Below are 18560 nucleotides of genomic sequence, written 5' to 3' on the forward strand. Positions count from 1 at the left end.
AATTTTGGGTGACATAGTCCATCATGTCTTGTATGGACTTAGTTCTGAGTTCTGTGTCCCATGGTATATTCCTTAGGAATTTTCTCCTCTCCTCATAATTTCCCTTTCAGTATGCCAGGTGGGGTGGGGCCACCCCTGGCAAAAGAGGTGGGGCCAGCAAGAAGCTCTTTCCTTAGTAAAGGAGGAGCAGATCTTCCAGAGGGGACCGACTCATGGGACTGGTCGCCCTCCTACAAGAGTCTGAGAGTACAAAAGATTGAAGTTTCCACACAATTACTAAATTAGAAAGTTGGCAACTGGGGTTACAGAATATTGTTTACCAATGCAGTGAGGAGGCAAGTGTGAGCCAACAAAGAGCTTGTTCCTAGTGGTGGTCTCTTTTTTTTTACAGGGGAGACTACCAATTTGAACAAAAGCAAAATGCATTTGCCTATGCCAGTTCCAGCCCAATACTAGTATTCCCTTCATGCCCCAGCCTGGGCACCTAATCCACCCACCTCGAGCAGCCCCTCATGGTTACCCGTCATGCAAGTGGTCCAATGACTCAAACAGGAATATTATCTTACCAGGTGTTTTTTGGTGTATGCCATCACAGAGATGCCAAAGCCACTTGAAAACACACACAAAGTGCCTCCTCAGATGTGAAGGAAACACAATAAGGGAAAATTGCCTACTATCACAACACACTCCATCTCTTGGTTGTAGGACAAATATTTTTGGCAGGATTAGCCTCTCTGGAACACTTCCCTGTTTGGAAATGGAAAGCCTCTCTGCAATTTATTCAAATTATTTAATGAAATTGCCTTTATAAAAAGTATTTCATCATACAATTAAATACAAAAATGTTCTTTTCTTAATAACTAAATAGTACTGTAACTCTTAATTTATAACAAGGGAATCTGATTTTTTACATGCAGTAATCAGAAAGTAACATATATACTGTACTTCAAATAATTAAACCATCATTTAATTGAACACCTAACAGCATGGCTTAATATATTGGCAAAGCTTTTCCCATGTTGATTTACTGTAGTTAATACAGTATAATAGTGAAGCAATCACACCTTTTGCATTAACAAATATAAACAAGGAAAAAGATACTCACCCCCCCCCAGTAAAGATAGGAAAACAATTAATTAATACTGTAGTAGCTTTTGTGGGTCAGTTTGTAATTTTACTAACTGCTTGCAACACATATTGAGTTGCAGTGCAAATGCAGATTCTATTAGAAGCTAGATGGTACCCCATAATTAGAAGGATCTGAACTTGTGTAATTTTTGCCTAGGTCTCGCTCCCCACCAACTGCCCCTTTTGTTTTTTCCATCTCTCCACCTTTCTATCCCTCTCTCCTATCTGCCTTCCTTTTCCTCAACCTCTCACTCTCTCCGAAAATGTTAAGCTGTAATTTAAATAAATTCATGTTCATCGTTTTCGAGTAAACCATTAAAATGTAGAGATAAACAGCAAGAGTAAGCAAGCATCAAAACTCTGTGGAAAACACATCAGTTTAATGTCAGACTTCATGAAATTGGTAGGAATGGAGGGGTTTGTTTGCTATAGATGTCAATTTTTTTTTTAAAGCATGGTACTTGGGCCGACCCTGACTGAGGTGAGTTTGGCAAGGGTAGTCCCAACATCTGACCATTTACTTTGGACAGGCAGGCAGGCAGAGAAGATTCTATTTTACAGATACAGACCGACAACACAAAATCTTACATTAGTTTTGCCTCTTCACAAATATAGCCCCACCCAACTTTGCACAGTTTCTCCAAGCCAAATTACTTTCTTTTATTTTTTATTAATTAGAATTTGCCGCTTTACATCAAGAGCGTCCTCTAAATCAGTAACTTTCAGAGGTTCACGATACCCACATCCCATGCTCGGACATCTGAAAAATATGCAAAAACCATTTGTCAAAAAGAAAAAATTACCATGTCCATTTCCTGTAAAAAAAAATTATCAATACACAAATTACTGGAAAACAGTACATAAATCTGTGAAACAGTAAATAGGGATACGATAGGAGAAAACTACACTGTATAACATTTAAAAATGTGGTGCTTTTTGGCAAGGATAACCTTCTTGGATGGAATAAGCTACCTAATAAGATGCTGTTTGTTTATTATTTTGAAGACTTATGGTAATCTCCTGCCTAGCAGTAGTTCCTGCCTGTTCCCTTTACCGCCTATTCACCAACGTAGCTGCATGCTTCAACAACAACAACAATACGTGCCCACAAGTATTGTCGAGACACACCTCTTCCCCCCTCCACCTGCACCTGCTGTCTCGGCAGGGGACCAGACGCCACCAGTTAATGACTGCTACGATTGTTTAACTGCCGGCTGATCGTTATACCTGCAGAATTAGTGCCAGCTATGACATCATGCCCCATATATATATAGGACTCGCTGCCATCCAGACAGCAGACTACCCTTCGAGTGCTCTCAGCATCTACTCTCGCTCCCCTGGGTGACGGTAGATGCGTGCAGCTTTTGTATAAAGATTTTTTTTTTCACCTTTTGATTAATGTGTGATTGGCACATGACCTGCCAGAATAGTTACTGCTCTATTCCAGATTCTCGTCACAAAACAAATACTGTGCTGAGTATGACAGGCAATGTATTTCAGAGCAATAATGCACCACTAGGCCCCATGATAATTTCATGTGCTATAATTTCAGTGTTTCCTTTTTGTATTAAAAGGCAAGAAAAGCCTAGCTAGGACAGATAGAAAAAACATGCTAAATTTACTTAGGAAAATGATTATGGTCAGGAGGATGTCCGAGGAGTGTGGTGTTGGCAATACAGTGCTTTTATGAAGTAAAAGATTTGTGTTTATTGCCAGTAGTGTATTCTGGTGGAAGTTCTGGGGGAAAAGCAAAAATGAAATGGTGAGCAGCTCAAAATTTTGGGTAATTAAAAGAAACAATTCACAAGGATATAAAATTTGACTTTTTTCATACAATCATACTTGATACAGTATATTATTTTATTGTGTAAACATGCAAAAATGTTTAATACTGTAATTAATTTAATTGCCAAAAAATATTAAAATTGTTAATGTTCATTAAATCAAGAATCCATGAAAATCTGGATGCTATGAATGGGTTAAAAAGGGAAATGGTTCCGGGATGAATGGAATAGCTGTGGACCTGTCGAGGTATACGAGCAAAGTGATGGTAGACATAATGTTAGATGTATTCGCCTAGTTGTGCTTGCGGGGGTTGAGCTCTGCTCTTTTGGCCTGCCTCTCAACTGTCAATTAATCAACAATCATTTCCTCCCCCCTCTCACACACACATACCCCCCCCTCCTCCTCCAGGAAGCAGCCTGTAACAGCTGTCTAACTCCCAGGTACTGTACCTATGTATGACAGATGGCATGGCAGGAGGGCAAGATCCCAAGTAAGTGGACTAAGGCCACTGTGGTTCCTGTATATGGGGAAAAGGTAGTAGGGAGGAATGTGGGAACTATAGGGATATTAGTTTATTTAGTATCCCAGGGAAAGTATATGCAAGGGGGGCAAATTGAAAGAATAAGAACAGATGTAGGATAGAGGAACAAGTTGGCAACTATAGCCTGTAATAATATGATATCCTGGAAAGAAAATAATAAAAAATAGCCAAGCTTTCCTTCATTAAGAAATGTTAAAATAACTAAATTATCTGCTCAAATTAAAATGTTTGTATAGTATATGCAAATGTGGCAAATTTAAATAGGTTTTGTGTATAATTTTATATCTTAAGAATTATTTATAGTACACTGTACTGATGTCTCTATTACAATGCTGCAGAAATTCTTATTGCATTTTAAAAGTTAATATGTAAATAATCAGAATGCCTCTAACTCAAACACAATAACCCTTAATAAGTTTAATTATATACAACGTGTTAATCAATAAAATACATACCTGAATCCTTTACGCTTACTGGCCTTAATCATCTTAACAACAGAAAGTCGTTCATAAACATGACCACAGTGTTTGTTGCGTACTGGATCTGTCATAATCATCTTGCTAATTGGATCAATCAGATTGACTGTCTCTTTAGTTGTCATCACTTCTGTGTCGTCATCATTATTATTGTAGCCACTTTTTGGATCTAAGCAAAAAAAAAAAAAAAAAAAAGAGTTATTTTAAAATTGGAAACTAATCAAGTAATTTTAAAACTGGAAACTAATCAAGTAATTTTAAAATTGGAAACTAATCAAGTAATTTTCAAATTGGAAACTAATCAAGTAATTTTAAAATTGTTAACTAATCAATCTGGGTTATTTTAATAAATTTTTTCTTAACCCAATCTCATCGTTCCACACCAAAACAATTAGCCCATTTTGTGAACTCAACTCTCTTCTACCTACTGATAAGGCATATAAAGCTTCTAGGGAACAATAAAAACACTGCTTCCATAACAAAGCAAGCACTCATTATCTGGGAAGCACCTATGTAAAAGATTGCAAAAGTAAGATAACAATGAGACAGTTATAAAAGAGGTTGTCAACAGTTTTAATAATGTTTTATATATGGGAATTACATGAATGCTAATATTAATAGTATCTTAGTGTTTGTGGAACTCTCCTTCCATTAGAGAATGAGATTATGGTGATGTTGAGAGTCGAGTTTCAGTCAAACAAGATAGGTTCCATTTAAATACTATAATCTAAATCAAAATACAGTACTGCACTGTATTTACTCAACAATAGTAATGTGGAGGAATGTCCAATAATAAATCAAATTAAAATAATAATCATAACCACCCATCTTTTCACACCTGTTGTGTAGGTAGATTTCAATAACCACAATAGCATCGTATGTTAATGCAGACAATGCTGTGAAATTGAAATGTAAACTAATCAAATATTTAAAATAAAATATGAGTGATACATACCAATCTGAGCTAGAAGTTGTTCTCTAAAGGATTTTACACTTGCTGCATTACTTATAATTTCTCTCATATCCGAATCTTGCTTCAGTTCATCCATAGTCTCGTTATAAGCCTGTAATAAAATTGTGTACAGCTCTAGAACAAAATGATATTCCTGCCACTTCCCCCCACCGCTCCCAACACAATAAGAGAAAGTGTCAGTACGGTATGACTTTATAGTTAGTAGAATCTTTAAAAAATAAAATAGTTACCATTTTGCTTTGATTCTGTGGAAAGTTGCCGAGTTAGCCATTGGTACGAGGGGGTTGGTAGGAGAAGAGGTGGCTGCATTGAAGTTACATGTTTTATGGGGATACATACAAAGTATTAATAGCAAACAAATTTTTCCAGTATCATTTATTTTAATTGTTTGCTTTTCAAAATATTCACAAGGGTAGCCAGTGCCAAAAATTGCCATGGGGTCAGTATGTCATTGTGGCAATGCTTTTATTTTGTATTTTGCCAGCTCTGACCAGCTTATGTCCGTCCCATACTCTATCCCTAGACCATTCCCCTTGCAAAGTTGGGCGAGATGCCCCAAGTGTCTGGCTTTGAACCTTGGACAAAAAGGCAGATACACACTTATTGATATAGACAGATGGTAGTGCAAGTTCTAGCATACACTGAGTCAGCACCTGTAGCCAGCAATAGGGGTGGCTATAAAGGTGGAAGCATAAATGGCAAAAATTTGCACATTTTTGTATGTGCAAATTTTGTATCCAGTGTATACAATACAAAATAAAGGTAGTGCAAGTACAGTAATGTATATTGTGGGTAGGAGTTTGATTAGGGTGAAGAATATGGGCTTGTGGTGAATGCTTACCTATCAAGTGTCTATTGGGAGCGAGGTATAGCTTTTCATGTTCCATCCCTCAATCTTGTGTACCTAGTGTGCTTTATGATCATACACAAGTTTTGTATAATGAACAACACAGTCTTATTTAGGTAAGCAGCATATACTTTTGATCATGAACAAGCCACTTAATTTTCAAGCCAATATGATGAATTTCTCAAGAAATATAAATGTAAACATCTAAATGGAAAAAATCCTGCCAGGATTACCTAATTAATAATGTAGGCAAGCTGATTTTAATGCAAACTCAGAGATAAAAATTAAGGGGGTGGGAGGAGAATGAGAGAGGGAGAGAAAAACTATATACTGTACACTGTAGAGCAAGAGGGATGGGTAGACACTACTATATCAAGGCAATCAAGTTTGACTACTTGGTATTTATAGTGGAAACAAATATGGCATTACCTCATCAAATTTTGTGCAAGTCTGGCAGGTTTGTCACTTCATACCACTGCTCTTGTTGCAGCCTCTATCAGCTGCTTTCCGAGATAGGGCCACATTATGCTCTGCCACTACACATGTCACCAAGACCTTCTCAAGGTCTAACAAATACTTAGTCTTAGGTTTTCTAAAAAGAATACAAAACTTATTTATTTACTGTACCATGCATCTGCATATCACAAATAGCATAGATTTTCAAAAATTAATGAATCTTCTAAAAATAAACCTTTACATATACTATCAAGTGTGAATAAGTTTCATACAGGCGTTTGAAATGAGGTTAAGAACCTGATTATTGCTCGATTGCTATAGATTTGATGGGTTGGATATATATAGGAGTGGGATTGGGTGGGTATAAATAGGAGCTGCCTCTATGGGCCAATAGGCCTTCTGCAGTTACCTTTATTATGATCTTATGTAAGTTGCTTAATTTAGAGACCTTACATAAGTACAGTCGAACCAATTATTGATGTAACAATATGAACCAAATTTGTTAAGTAGCTCATCAAGACAGACTTAAGAACATAAGAACAAAGGTAACTGCAGAAGTCCTATTGGTCCATACTTGCTTAGCTAAATGAATTTTGGAATACAGTCCCAAAACCCATTATATGCCTCTAACCTTTTCCACTACCGCCCACAGAATGGGTATGGGGTGCATAAAAAATGAACTAAACTAAGATGTTAAAAAATATAAGTATGCACTCGGTGCATATTCAGTGCATTTGCCACCGTTGCACAAAGCATACTTAGGTCTGAGTAGGTTATGTAAAGTGCGTTATCAATTGGTACCGTTTGGTATGACACCAAACTTGGGCCGAGTCTTACCATCCGTGATGTACTCGAGCACGCTGAAGGCACACTTGGTGGTCTGGTCACGAGTCCTCTCTAGATTCTGATTAAAACAACTTTCCAAAATTTTCCAACATCTTGAACCTCTAGCTTGGTCTTGGTGTGTGCACTAGTATATATCTTTTTTAGGGAAGAGTATTTAGCGTTAAAGTGTTTTCCTCTCAGAGTGTTGTAGTCCGTCAACACTTGAATGAGCGAGTGGTGGTGTTGACATGGAATGATCACTTAAATTCCAGTTTCAATGATTACATTTTCTATGGTTTGTATTCGGGGTAACTTCTACCGTACGTGTAGTTAGGTATTGCTCAAGTTTATGGTAGCCTAGATACTCAAGTAGTTGTCAAAGCACACGTTTTGTATGTAGTGGGAGGTTTTGTATGTAGTGGGAGGTTTGTATGTAGTGGGAGGTTTCCTTTTAGTATGTGCTTCATGGAGAGTATTTTGCGGGTACCGAATATTTTTTTACGTAAATATAATGGGTTCTGTCAGTGTATTCGAGTCAGCCGTAGGGTCTCTGGTTTGATTTGTGTGATAGGACAGGATTTGTTCGACAGTGTCTTTTCACCTGATGCCTCTGTTCACGTAGTAAATAGATACTATTGTCTTGCATCCTGGGAGAGGTCAGTATAAACATAGATATTTTACTTTTAGGTTGGTCTCGAAAATTTAGCATGCTTCTGTTAGTAAATCGATTAATTGAAACCAAGGTTTCAGTGGTAAACAATATCTGACCCTGAAAACGGACATTGCACTTTTGACAAAGCGCAGGTCTGTTCCATTATAAATGCTCACGAATTAATTGTGTGGGGCCAATACGCAACAGCTATCAAACATCTCACATTCCTGTTCCGGTGATAAGAGAACGACCAATGGGAAAGGCCATACTTGTCTAGGGAACTACGGTTTTAGCAAGCAAGTGGCTCCAAGAGTTGGAAACCCTGTGGGTGACAGTATTTCTTGTAACGACCAGTCACTTTAATTACCCGAAATGTTACTCGCGCAGAGACATTAAAAGCCAAATTAGGAGGAGGGGAATTATATGATTATTAGAAAGGCACCAAACATGGGAGACCGAGAAAACACCGTCTGCGTCTCTGGGTATTCAAAAGGCGCTAAATATCGCTAAAGATGCCAACACGAGAAAAATAAATGGAACGCGAGCGATTATAAAATGTATCGAATTAATCAAGAATTCAAATGAGGGACAAATGACCCATAAGGATCAGAGGAAAGCAAAATATACTAACAGATGAAATTTGGGACACTACAAGGAATTGCATGACAGTAACAACTCAATTCCGACAAAAGGAGCAGGACTGTAAGTATCCACGAGTGATAAGGATAGTTGGGCGGATGGGTGAATATTCGGCTGGAATGGTCATATACCAGGAGAGGTAGTCAGACTACCAAGAGATTTATAATGCACACCAGAAATTGAGGCGGGCATTAGAGGCAATTAGTCACCAAGGGACAAGTCGCCAAGGAACATTACTAAAGCAATAACCAAGATCCAGAAATTTAGGGCATTTTTACGAGAGATTAATAGCACAGGCATGTGAACTTCCTATTCAAGTTCACTAAAATGAACTTCAGCTCTTGCCAACTCACCTAACCTATCTAGGCCGATGGTCTCTTCGAAAGCACATCTTAAATTTACCAATTTGTTTTTGCGCCATAGTTAGCAATGCCGTTGTAATGCTCAAGTGACAAGTTTTAGTGAATTAACCAATCGTGAAGAGTCTGCAGCAAGCCGGGAAGACTATTTAGCACCATCAGTGTCGCTTGATAGAAGGCGCAAAGTTAAAAAAAAAAAAATTGAGAGGGTTGGGGGCTGTGCCAATTTCAATAGTATCAGGTGAAAGCCAAGCTGTCCAAGGCGACAAGCTTTGTTTTATTATAATTTAAATTAGACGTTCTTTATCGACATCACCCCCCTTAAAAAAAAATATTTAAAAGTTCAATTTCTATCCTGAATGGACGAGTATCATACCCCATTCACAATTATTCAGCACCACAGGTTTAGATAACTTCTAGACTAACAATATTTGAAGTTCACCTAAAAAAATGACAGTTTTTCTAACTTCTGGAATAGAAGTTCAGTTAGCCGGTCATTTGTTTGACATTTACGATTCTGTCCAGCACTAACTTCATATTCTATACCCAGGGCAACTGCTTTACACTAATAGAGCAGACGTAATAGCTTCTGCAGCAGATCTAACACTGGAAACACATTATTTACATGCTAAACAACTTACCAATTCTCTCTAACAGAGAGGCACCATAAGGCAAACCCCATCCAGCAGATGTCCCCCATTAGTCTTTGGTTGAGGCGCAGTGTTGAATACTCTTAACATCTCCCATTTGCATTACGCACTACTAATGCCACTCTTAGGTGGCTTAATCCTCATTAATAAACCCCCGTTTGTAACCAGAGTAGAGTACTGTCCCAGTCGGCGCGTCAGGGTATAGAACACGATAGGATATTTGCTTCCCAAGTAACTATTACCCTTTAATTATTTAAAGTAATAAACGCAGGCAGAATAGGAGGGATGGGAGAGAACAATTTGAGAGTTTAAATGTTCAAACACCAAAGAACAGTGGTACCTTTTAATAAGAGGTATAACATGTTATTCTAGCATAACTAACAAATTGCCATAATTACCAAATATTTATACAAAAATTAAACTTAGTAACATTAATCTAACACCAATTTATGGAGAACAAGTTGTGTCAACTAAGGCGTTATTGCTCGCCTGAGAAACATTGAAGACTGAGAATTAACCAAGTTACAAAAAAAATTGCTAACATTAAATTAAAGTATTGCCAGCTACAACTTATCGCAAAGCTCTTCGGCTTTTAAATAAACCGATTCAAGATGAAGTATCACTACTTTTAAGATGCAACACCACCATAACATTCTGAAGAAGCGCTGCCAACCATACCTGCAACAGTAAATTATGAGGCTACCTTGTGCCGGTAGAGAATTTTTAAGCTACCTGCTACTATTTTAATCCGACTACTCGTCTTTTGCAAGTCACTGTTAATATTTAACAAGTAGCCCGTTTAAGCCAATCTCAATGATGAATGTTTTAATTTATCAGTCTTGCACCATGTATAAGAAAGCACAAATTCTAGAAATAGCTTTACTTCCACCCCCTCATCCAAAATAGGATCGTTCTCGTGCGAAAACTGAAATTTTGTCAGGAGTTCCCTTACCATTATGTAAGCCCTACTGCCAATTTTAATATTACTGTTAACGCTACAGTTTAGAATTTCTTCAACAAAAAGTTTACATTCACTCACTACCTTCTTACACATTCAATACCTACCCTAAACTCCAAGACGCATGTCTCTGCGTTTATGCACGAAATCTTAACTAGTAGAAAAACGTAAGCTAGCGTCTTAAGATTCCTTTCTGCAGCATCTCTAGCGCAGAGGAGAGATGCCGATGCAAACTTTGAGGGCGAGGCAGTGACGAGGCTTGCAGTAACCGTTGCCAGGGCCTCAAGACTAGCATTTAGGTTGTGTGCCGTGTGTAGGAAGAGGAGTGCACTGATGTTCATCAGTGTTGCATCGTCCGGTTGTACATTTCTCACCGCGAGAGAAAAAGTTTCTTTGGCATAGTTACCGGCACATCTAGCCTGGAAGAGAGACGATTGCGCTAATTCAAGAGTAACTTTATTATTAACTTTTCAGCCTTTTAAAATTTGACTAATTGTTTTTGTAATATATATTCATCACCGCATATTAAAGCTTCAAACCTTTACTTAAAAATAAAAAAGACTAGGATTTTGTTTTTATCTAGGCTGGAAACTGCTCGCGTGTGATTTATCAATCTTCTGCAACAATTTTTTGTATAGCTGATGTGCAAGAGGCATCAAGGTTAACTTATCATTGGGAGAATTACAATGTAATAATACAATACTTACAATATGAAGTGTAGAAATATCATCACAATTTGGGTCTTTATGGACGAAGATATGGGCAGCGCAGTAGACACGAAGATGTGATTTTATTGCCAGAGTCAAAGTCTCCCAGACTACCCCTTCATCGGGTATGAAACGTGAGGGCATGTCTATGGTAGAAAAAAAAATCGCAACAATCTGTAGAAAGGTTGGCGAGGTGGGGTTATTAATTTTTGTAGACGCATAGCTCTTATTCCCACAAGTTACTCAGTTATTCATTCAATAATCAGAGGTCTAGTAAACCTTGGAAACTTACCAAATTTACAGAAGGGTCCTTCAATAGGGGGAAGATACTGGTCTACGAGGGCGTGAGCTTTGCCTATCAGACCATCAGCAGCGGCAACAATTCTACGTCCAGTTTCGAACTCATTTAGTTTCGAGACCTAAGCATTAGATACCAAATAAGGAAAGTTACTTGTCAACCCTTTAAACATTAATTACTCAAGGGTCTAAAGCAGTTACAGAAGCCATTAAACTTACAGTTTTCTCAAACCGAGTTATCAGAGCACCAGTTAACGTTGGTAGGACACTGTTAATTTCTGGGCACCCAGCTACAACTCTTAGTAGCTTCGTTTCGACATCATCTATCACCTGGCGATTAAATTTTAAATTTCAGTTTTCCAACTTTTATATTGTTTGCCGGGGGGGGGGGGGGGGAAGAGTGATGATTACAGATAGAGCTAGCTAACAATTTGCCAGGCTACAGATCAATCTCCATGTACAGAATTTTAATAAGAGGCATAGGCCTCCTGCGAGCTATTTTAAACTCGTGCGCATGTTTGCATTTATACTTTGCCCAATCTCAAGCTAGCCCCATTTGTAATCTAGTGGCAATATTTATAACTAAACTCTAGTTATCCAAGTAAGCCAACTATGCTTTCAGCCATTTAGAATAACTGGGTCAAGAACCAAATATATTCACGCATGTGATAAATTTTTTGAGGATGGGCGCCCTGGTCTTCATGGTCTGGAGTTTGAGGTAGGCCCACTCGTCGATTGTGTCCCAGCCACCCATTGTGTGGACTAGTACTGCCAGGGGCACACTAGTGGCGGCCCATATCCCTGGTGACGCCACACTCACTGCCATGTCCACTGCCATGCCAACACACCTATAATTCTGGAAAAGTCTCTTTACTAAATTTAAAAATGGAGGCATAATGGGAATTATAGTCAAGTTGATATTTAAAATCATTGCAAGAGATTTACAGTAGTTAACTGCACAGTTATACCTTTGATCATTAATGTTTATTAGACGTCAAAACGTAAGTGTTAACAGCCATCACAAAATAGGCAACTACTACTGCAAGCAAAAACCCATTTAGAAAAACCTAGTTTCATCAAAGGTTTGTCAGTACCATACTGACTTCTCTTATGCTTTCCGGACAAATTTAGTTATGATTATTCTACTTGGGATACAAGTTTACAATCGAGTCTAGTACGGACCAAGCGTATTCACTACAGTGCAACAGGTTGAGGGTGGCAACTTTCAAATTTAGAACAAATGTTCTAAATGTTTTATGCCATTTAATCACTATGAAGGTTTCTCAATTTTATCCAAGAAAGTCTAGTCCTTCCAACGTGCGTACTGGTAGAAAATTCTAATACGGCACTTATAAATAAAACTACTTTGCAGCCATTATTGGAGCATAGTATCCGGGTCGGTATTAGGCGCCGAGCATTCTTAAAAGGGGTTTTCGGCAAGAACCGCTTCCTGGAAGAGCATCTTCCGTTTATGAAAATCAAATAGCCGCCCCTAAATTTGTTTCCCCCTCCGAATGCTACCGCCACTTAGATTGTAGTCAACATACAGATATATATATATACACAGTAAACGTGATGTTTAAAAGTGCACCCGCAAGAATCATTAGCGCTCCAATGTAACGGCAAGTGTAGTTTCATGGGGCACGATAAAGTATTGTCGAAAACACTTTGTAGTTCAAAATAGACATAATATTTTGAAACTAACCTTTGTCCATTCGTACAAGTCTGAAACCAAATCAAGGCTCTCGTTGACAACAGGAAGCCTTTGTAGGTCACTCACGAATCTTGACTCTCTTCGACCGGCAGTATTGGTACACATTATCGTATTTAGACTTTACCAATTTACTACCTGAAGAGACCATTCAAAAGTTAAAATGATAAGACCATTAAAAATATAGTTATATTTAGAGCATGCATTCCCCCCCCCCCCCTTTATTTTAAACCCAACAGATTACAAGAAAAATATAAAAAACTATTTCACCATTTCCATGCTGTAGTATTAACGTGGCTTCAATCAATCTTAACCCACGTGAAGAGATCTAGTTCACAAGTTTTATGGGAGGTATAGATTAATGATCGCACCTAAAGCTGGGACCCAAAGTGAGATACACATAAATATAAACCACCAATTATACCTAAACAGCGTAGTTTAGCTGCATTCTTAATGTTAGATTCTCCAACTTCACTATACATAGACTCCCAAAATAAACACAAGCAGGCGTTTACAGTGACCTTACCTATAAAAGGTCGCACAATTCACAATACTCCTCAAATGGACGCGCTAGGCTGACTGAACAATCTGTTCTCACCAGGCATATCGTCAGCTCATTGGGTTACTGAATACTATTATGCTGTAACAATAATCCTAATAAATGAAATATTTTTTATTTCTATACGAGGAACTCTTTCATGCAGCACAAACCTATTTTCATATTATATGAAGCTAATTATTTGATACTACTCATCGCAATAAATAGAATGATTAATGTGTTGTAAATGGCTATTGGCAACAGCGTGTTGGTATGTGCACACATGCTCACACACACACACACACACACACACACACACACACACACACACACACACACACACACACACACACACACACACACACACACACACACACACATCTGTATTTGTTATGTATTTTTTCTTCAAAACTATTATTTTTTATTTCAACCCAATTTTTTAACTTTAAAACACAAATTGTTTACGTAAACGTGGTATTACGTAGTGTTACAAAGAGCTTTGAATAATTCTGATCCTGTGTAGCTTTTAGCTACCAGCATACTTTCCGGAGATAAGACCCGTTCCCGATACTAGTCATATTGAGCTTGTCTATCATCTTGCCAGACATATGGGAAAACAAAATCTCCTCAAATGTGAATCGCGTACCGAAATCGCGAAAATCATCCCTAGGCATCAAGGAAACATTTTGGGAAGAGAACATCCGCATACACTTCCGTACAATGATCACTTTCTCTATGTCCCCTGCACTACTTAACCCATCTCTATGATCCATAGTGGAAACAGGCCACTTATCCTGTCAGAATTGTTGGCCTCAGTGTTGGTGTCACCCAAGCAAACGAAGCTCTTTTTGCTGTGGCAGCGCTCTACCGTATGTCAGGTTCTATCTACCTTGACGCTAATACTACTACTGTATATTCAAATTTCATCACAATAACTCGAATGCTTTTGGACACTTTGCCTACTGTAGGAGGTACAATACACGACTGTAACCTCGCTCTCCGCCACTCACTGGATTAATTGGTGCACACGGCAGGCAAATGAAGCTTCATGTGACCAGTTCATCACAAATGTAAATGATCTCCAGCTAAATGATTAGCTGGAGATCCTTGTCCGAGAGCTCACTTCTCCAACACACAACCTTCTCTTTTTCGATATTTTACAACTATACCATTTGTTATATTTGCTGATAAAACCATTTTATGGTTTTACAAACCAGTTTATAAACGCTACTCCTACAACATCATGTTTTTCCATTTACTTTTACTTAACACGTCTAATGTGTTAAGCTAGACACATTAGACACAAACCAATGTTGCTAGGAAGACGAGTATTTGGGTTGCAAGGTTGGTTTGGTGTCATTTTTCAGGCCTATCAATCACAGACTTATTGATCAACCAGTAAGTATACTTCAGTCCTAAACATAGTCCAAAACCAAAGAAATCTTTGTATATATATACACCAATGTGCGGAATACACCTGTGTCCATACACTGTGCAGTCTTTAGTCCCTTCAGACCTGCTGGTATGAGGTACCTGGAGCTTTGAAATTACTTTATCCACTTCCGTATTCTTGAAAACATCCTCATAATGCACCCAAAGTTTGCCAGTGTAGGCTACTTATCACATACTCCTGTATGACTAATCGTCGTGTTTGACAAGACTTTATTTTCAGATATTTAGCTCTTAACACAAAGTTTGTAACCCTTCACATAGTCTAAGGCAACTATATAAATGAGAATGTATATCTATGAATGTTCATAATGAAAAATAGTATATATATTACGCGCTCATGCCGAAGGGCGAGCATTTAACCACAGTTGCCAAGCTGTGTTATACAGTAACTTATTTATTACAGCGTTTAGCAATTAGTAGTGTAATCTCATTTACCGTATATGATATGAAAATAGTCTTACGTTTCAGTAAATATTTCATCATATCAAAGATAGATGTGCTTTTATTAATTAGTATTGTTAGTGCATATTAGTATCAAGTACCCTACTGAGGTAACATTAAGGACCACGAGGCCAGTTGGGCCAGTATCCAACGTGCGGCCATCCCAGCAAGAGGGAATTAGTAGAGTACTGGTATTGATCTTTCCAGGTCAGGTGGTCATAAATATTCTGTATTTAGAGAATTGCCGATTTCTGTGCGTAATTAAGTTTGGTGAAATGTATTTTTTTAACGTTCGCGTATCTCTTAATTGCAAAAAATGACTTGACTTGACCAAATCCACAAGGGTCGTGATAAGGGTTCGAACCTACGCACGGGAAGTTATTAAGGGCATAGAGGTAGAACATTTGGTTGAAAGCCTCAGTGCAAGGGGGGAAATGTGTGAATCCTCTGTGTGTTCGGAGAAGCTTCGGGATACTCTGAGGGCAGTAGCACTAGGTTAAAATTCTTGTTAACCATGTTCCGGTACAGTTGACTAAGGCGCAGTTGAGAACATCACTGTGCGTAGGTTAGACTTCTCATTATAGCCCGTGTGAGTGTTTTATTTATCATGCTATTGTGACTTGTATAATAAACGATCCTAATTGTTCACTATAACTGTTACTGATGGTAGGGTTTAAACTTAATTTTGTTTCCTAGGATCTTCGTATATTACCTAAATTGCTAGACTTTCCACTGAAAGCTCTAAAGTTGCTTCCACGTAATTTATCTAGGCCTACTGTAATTCTTAAGATACGTACCCAGTAAGTGTTCAAAAACCTCAGTACGAGAAGGGATTCTACAAACGCGCACAAGTGTTTGTGTTTTTAAGTTCGGTGGGTGGCGGGGTTACTATCTACCTGTGTAAAGCTACATTGACAATTATATTCCTAGCCTATATTAAAATGTTCATATTCTCCAGTGAATGATGTCTAACGCTGGCAACTGTGAGGCTCCAGTAGCTACAGTTTTCCTCGCGGAACTACAGTCTCTCCCCATTATCAATGATGCATTTACTGTAGCTACGGACTTGTACAAAAAGACACAGGTTAGTTTAAAGTTACCGTTTAATACTAGTTTTGACTTTATTTCACGATGGTATTTTAGTCTCAAATTGCCTCAGATTAATTTTTTTTTTCTATGAAACTAGACCATATATATGCCATGGGTATAACGGGCAATTAATATTGCCGTATAGTGACGTACCGTATTTAACAATTAAATGGGCGTTATAATGCCTGAACTATACATGGGGTACCATACCAGTCTCTTGTGCATTTTTCAATCTTGACCACTAGAAAAACTTGTCTATAAAGGTGCGGAGGCACAAATGTAATAGATTGGCACATTACTCTTAAAAAAAAAACATGGCACTTTAAAGTCGTAGTAACTTGTCTGCAGGAGTACAGGTGTGTGGGTATGGCAGTAGGTGTAGCCTCGGTGGGCATGCGGGCAGCAGCTTTGCCCCTGTCTGCTCTGGGCCACACAGTGGGTGGTTGGACAGTGGTGGACCAGTGGGCCTGCCACGGCCTCCACACTGTAAAGACCTGGGCGCCTAGCATCACTAAACCAACCACAGAGGCGAGTCCAGCTTTAAACAACGTGGGTTAAGTTTAATTAGAATGTTTTAAATGTTTAATAAACTGCAATGTATTTAGCGTAGCTCTAAATGTCTTACTCAAAGCCAGAACTATAAACCGGTTACTACCTTACAGATAGTAGGTGATGTCCGGGAGAACTTGCTGAAGGCTGTCGCTGGCTGCCCTACAGCAACATCGACCTTATCGGGCGCCTTAACCGCCCGGGCTGAGAAAACTGTAAGGAGTTATTACTAGTCCAAAGTTACCGGAACCTTAATTCTGCTTTAATGTACTGGTTAGTGTGGTGGGTGAAGACCTACATGGCGCACTATTTAACTAGGCTCTTAGATATGATTGATTTAAATTTGTTTATTCTCAGGTGTCTAAGCTGCAAGAGTACCAAACTGGACGTATGGTGGTGGCTGCTGCTGATGACCTGGTAACTAAAGCTCACGTCTTTATTGACGAGCATCTTCCATCAGTTGACGGAGAAACTAGCGACTCGGGTGAGTTTTCATAACTGGTAAAGCTTGAAATGAGTATCTGAGGCTTGGAGTATTGACTTGATGTTCTCGCTAGTAAAATTTAGTGGTATTTATAAATGTTTGTCGTGGCCCAGATGGTGAGGGAGGGATAGTGGTGAAGGTGTCCTCCCTGGCGGCCAAGACCCAGCGTCGCGTGTGTCGAGCTGCTCATGACTTGGTCTACACTGATGCAACTCGTCGAGGAGCTTCCGCCAATAGTGTTGTAAATATGAACTTTTCTATTTCCATAGAAAGTCTTAAGCTTAAATACTTATAAACTTCTGCTTGAACCTGCTAGTCTTTTAGTGGGGAAACTATGTATTCTATTTAACCTGTCGGCTGATACTTTAATTCTCCCTCTTATATGCGTTATTCTAGAGTTTTGAGGGATAATGGTACAAATTAAAAGTTGCACTCTTAAGTATTGCAACATGACCCATATACTTTAACACAATTTTTAGTGTTTAAGAATTTGGATAAGTAAACACCGCAAGCCTAGTATAATTTAAAGTTTTCTTTTTCCCGCAGGCTACATGCGCAGGTAATTATACCAAATAATTGACTTCTGGGTGTGGAAGCTGTACAACCAGTGAAGGGAAGATCAGAGCTGCACCGGCTAGACATCCTACCTGTCTAATCACTAAAGGCCTTCATAGTTGTACACTGTCTCGGACCATCGGGTCTCTACGGCGGCTCTTTGCTATATTCAGGGTGTTGTAGAGAATGTGACCTAAATGGTTCTGGTGTTTAGTTTATCAAGATTTAGTTCTGTGGGGGCGAAAGGTCGTAGTCTTCATGTTAATTTCAGAGTACAAATTAGTGGACAGTAAAGGTTTTCTTGATTGCTAACGATAACTTTAACTTGCTCAAAATGGCTAGCAGTGTAGCTAGAAAGCCAGTGCCCAAAAAAATGGCCTTTGGTTTGAATGTGATCCCTGGCTTGTCGTTCCCTTTGGACTAGTGTAGACTCTCGACCATTCCCTAG

At 38.6% G+C, this 18560-nt stretch overlaps 3 protein-coding genes across 4 annotated transcripts; 1 reads left to right on the top strand and 2 right to left on the bottom strand.

Moving 5' to 3' along the window:
* Nucleotides 1–771: 771 nt before the first annotated feature.
* On the bottom strand, nt 772–5041 carry LOC138353122 (E3 SUMO-protein ligase NSE2-like). The gene is made up of 3 exons (XM_069305914.1): nt 4886–5041; nt 3910–4099; nt 772–1888 (listed from the first exon to the last, which is right to left on the bottom strand). Exons 1-3 carry the CDS (start codon nt 4977–4979, stop codon nt 1789–1791), a joined length of 384 nt encoding a protein of 127 aa, XP_069162015.1. The 5' UTR covers nt 4980–5041; the 3' UTR covers nt 772–1788.
* Nucleotides 5042–9689: 4648 nt separating this feature from the next.
* Nucleotides 9690–13608, bottom strand: LOC138353123 (uncharacterized). The gene is made up of 8 exons (XM_069305915.1): nt 13531–13608; nt 12999–13142; nt 11955–12149; nt 11513–11623; nt 11289–11415; nt 10997–11142; nt 10397–10708; nt 9690–10009 (listed from the first exon to the last, which is right to left on the bottom strand). The coding sequence occupies exons 2-8, from the start codon at nt 13110–13112 to the stop codon at nt 9938–9940; spliced, it is 1077 nt and encodes a 358-aa protein (XP_069162016.1). The 5' UTR covers nt 13113–13142; nt 13531–13608; the 3' UTR covers nt 9690–9937.
* A 1905-nt stretch (nt 13609–15513) lies between these two features.
* On the top strand, nt 15514–18148 carry LOC138349774 (uncharacterized). Of its 2 annotated transcripts, none has more exons than XM_069305917.1 (7): nt 15514–15642; nt 16394–16519; nt 16873–17052; nt 17187–17288; nt 17431–17557; nt 17671–17798; nt 18104–18148. In XM_069305917.1, exons 2-7 carry the CDS (start codon nt 16397–16399, stop codon nt 18131–18133), a joined length of 690 nt encoding a protein of 229 aa, XP_069162018.1. In that variant the 5' UTR covers nt 15514–15642; nt 16394–16396; the 3' UTR covers nt 18134–18148. The 2 variants fall into 2 exon arrangements, with proteins under 2 accessions (XP_069162018.1, XP_069162017.1); XM_069305916.1 differs by lacking the exon at nt 15514–15642 and adding an exon at nt 16003–16024 and having other exon boundaries at nt 16873–17073.
* Nucleotides 18149–18560: the final 412 nt, after the last annotated feature.

Source organism: Procambarus clarkii, chromosome 56 (assembly GCF_040958095.1).
Source record: "Procambarus clarkii isolate CNS0578487 chromosome 56, FALCON_Pclarkii_2.0, whole genome shotgun sequence".
Taxonomy (NCBI): Eukaryota; Metazoa; Arthropoda; class Malacostraca; order Decapoda; family Cambaridae; genus Procambarus; species Procambarus clarkii.

Bases quoted from the DNA above. Each gene is read 5' to 3' on its own strand.
- LOC138353122 (XM_069305914.1), bottom strand. From the start codon at position 4,979: ATGGATGAACTGAAGCAAGATTCGGATATGAGAGAAATTATAAGTAAT. The intron at 4,100-4,885 runs GTATGTATCACT...TTTTTTGCTTAG, and splicing joins ACAACTTCTAGCTCAGATTG to ATCCAAAAAGTGGCTACAAT. The intron at 1,889-3,909 runs GTATGTATTTTA...CATATTTTTCAG, and splicing joins AGTAAGCGTAAAGGATTCAG to ATGTCCGAGCATGGGATGTG.
- LOC138353123 (XM_069305915.1), bottom strand. From the start codon at position 13,112: ATGTGTACCAATACTGCCGGTCGAAGAGAGTCAAGATTCGTGAGTGAC. The intron at 11,624-11,954 runs GTGAATATATTT...TTTAATCGCCAG, and splicing joins TCAAAAAATTTATCACATGC to GTGATAGATGATGTCGAAAC. The intron at 11,143-11,288 runs GTAAGTTTCCAA...TTTCTACCATAG, and splicing joins AGGACCCTTCTGTAAATTTG to ACATGCCCTCACGTTTCATA.
- LOC138349774 (XM_069305916.1), top strand. From the start codon at position 16,397: ATGATGTCTAACGCTGGCAACTGTGAGGCTCCAGTAGCTACAGTTTTC. The intron at 17,074-17,186 runs GTGGGTTAAGTT...ACTACCTTACAG, and splicing joins CGAGTCCAGCTTTAAACAAC to ATAGTAGGTGATGTCCGGGA. The intron at 17,558-17,670 runs GTGAGTTTTCAT...GTCGTGGCCCAG, and splicing joins CGGAGAAACTAGCGACTCGG to ATGGTGAGGGAGGGATAGTG.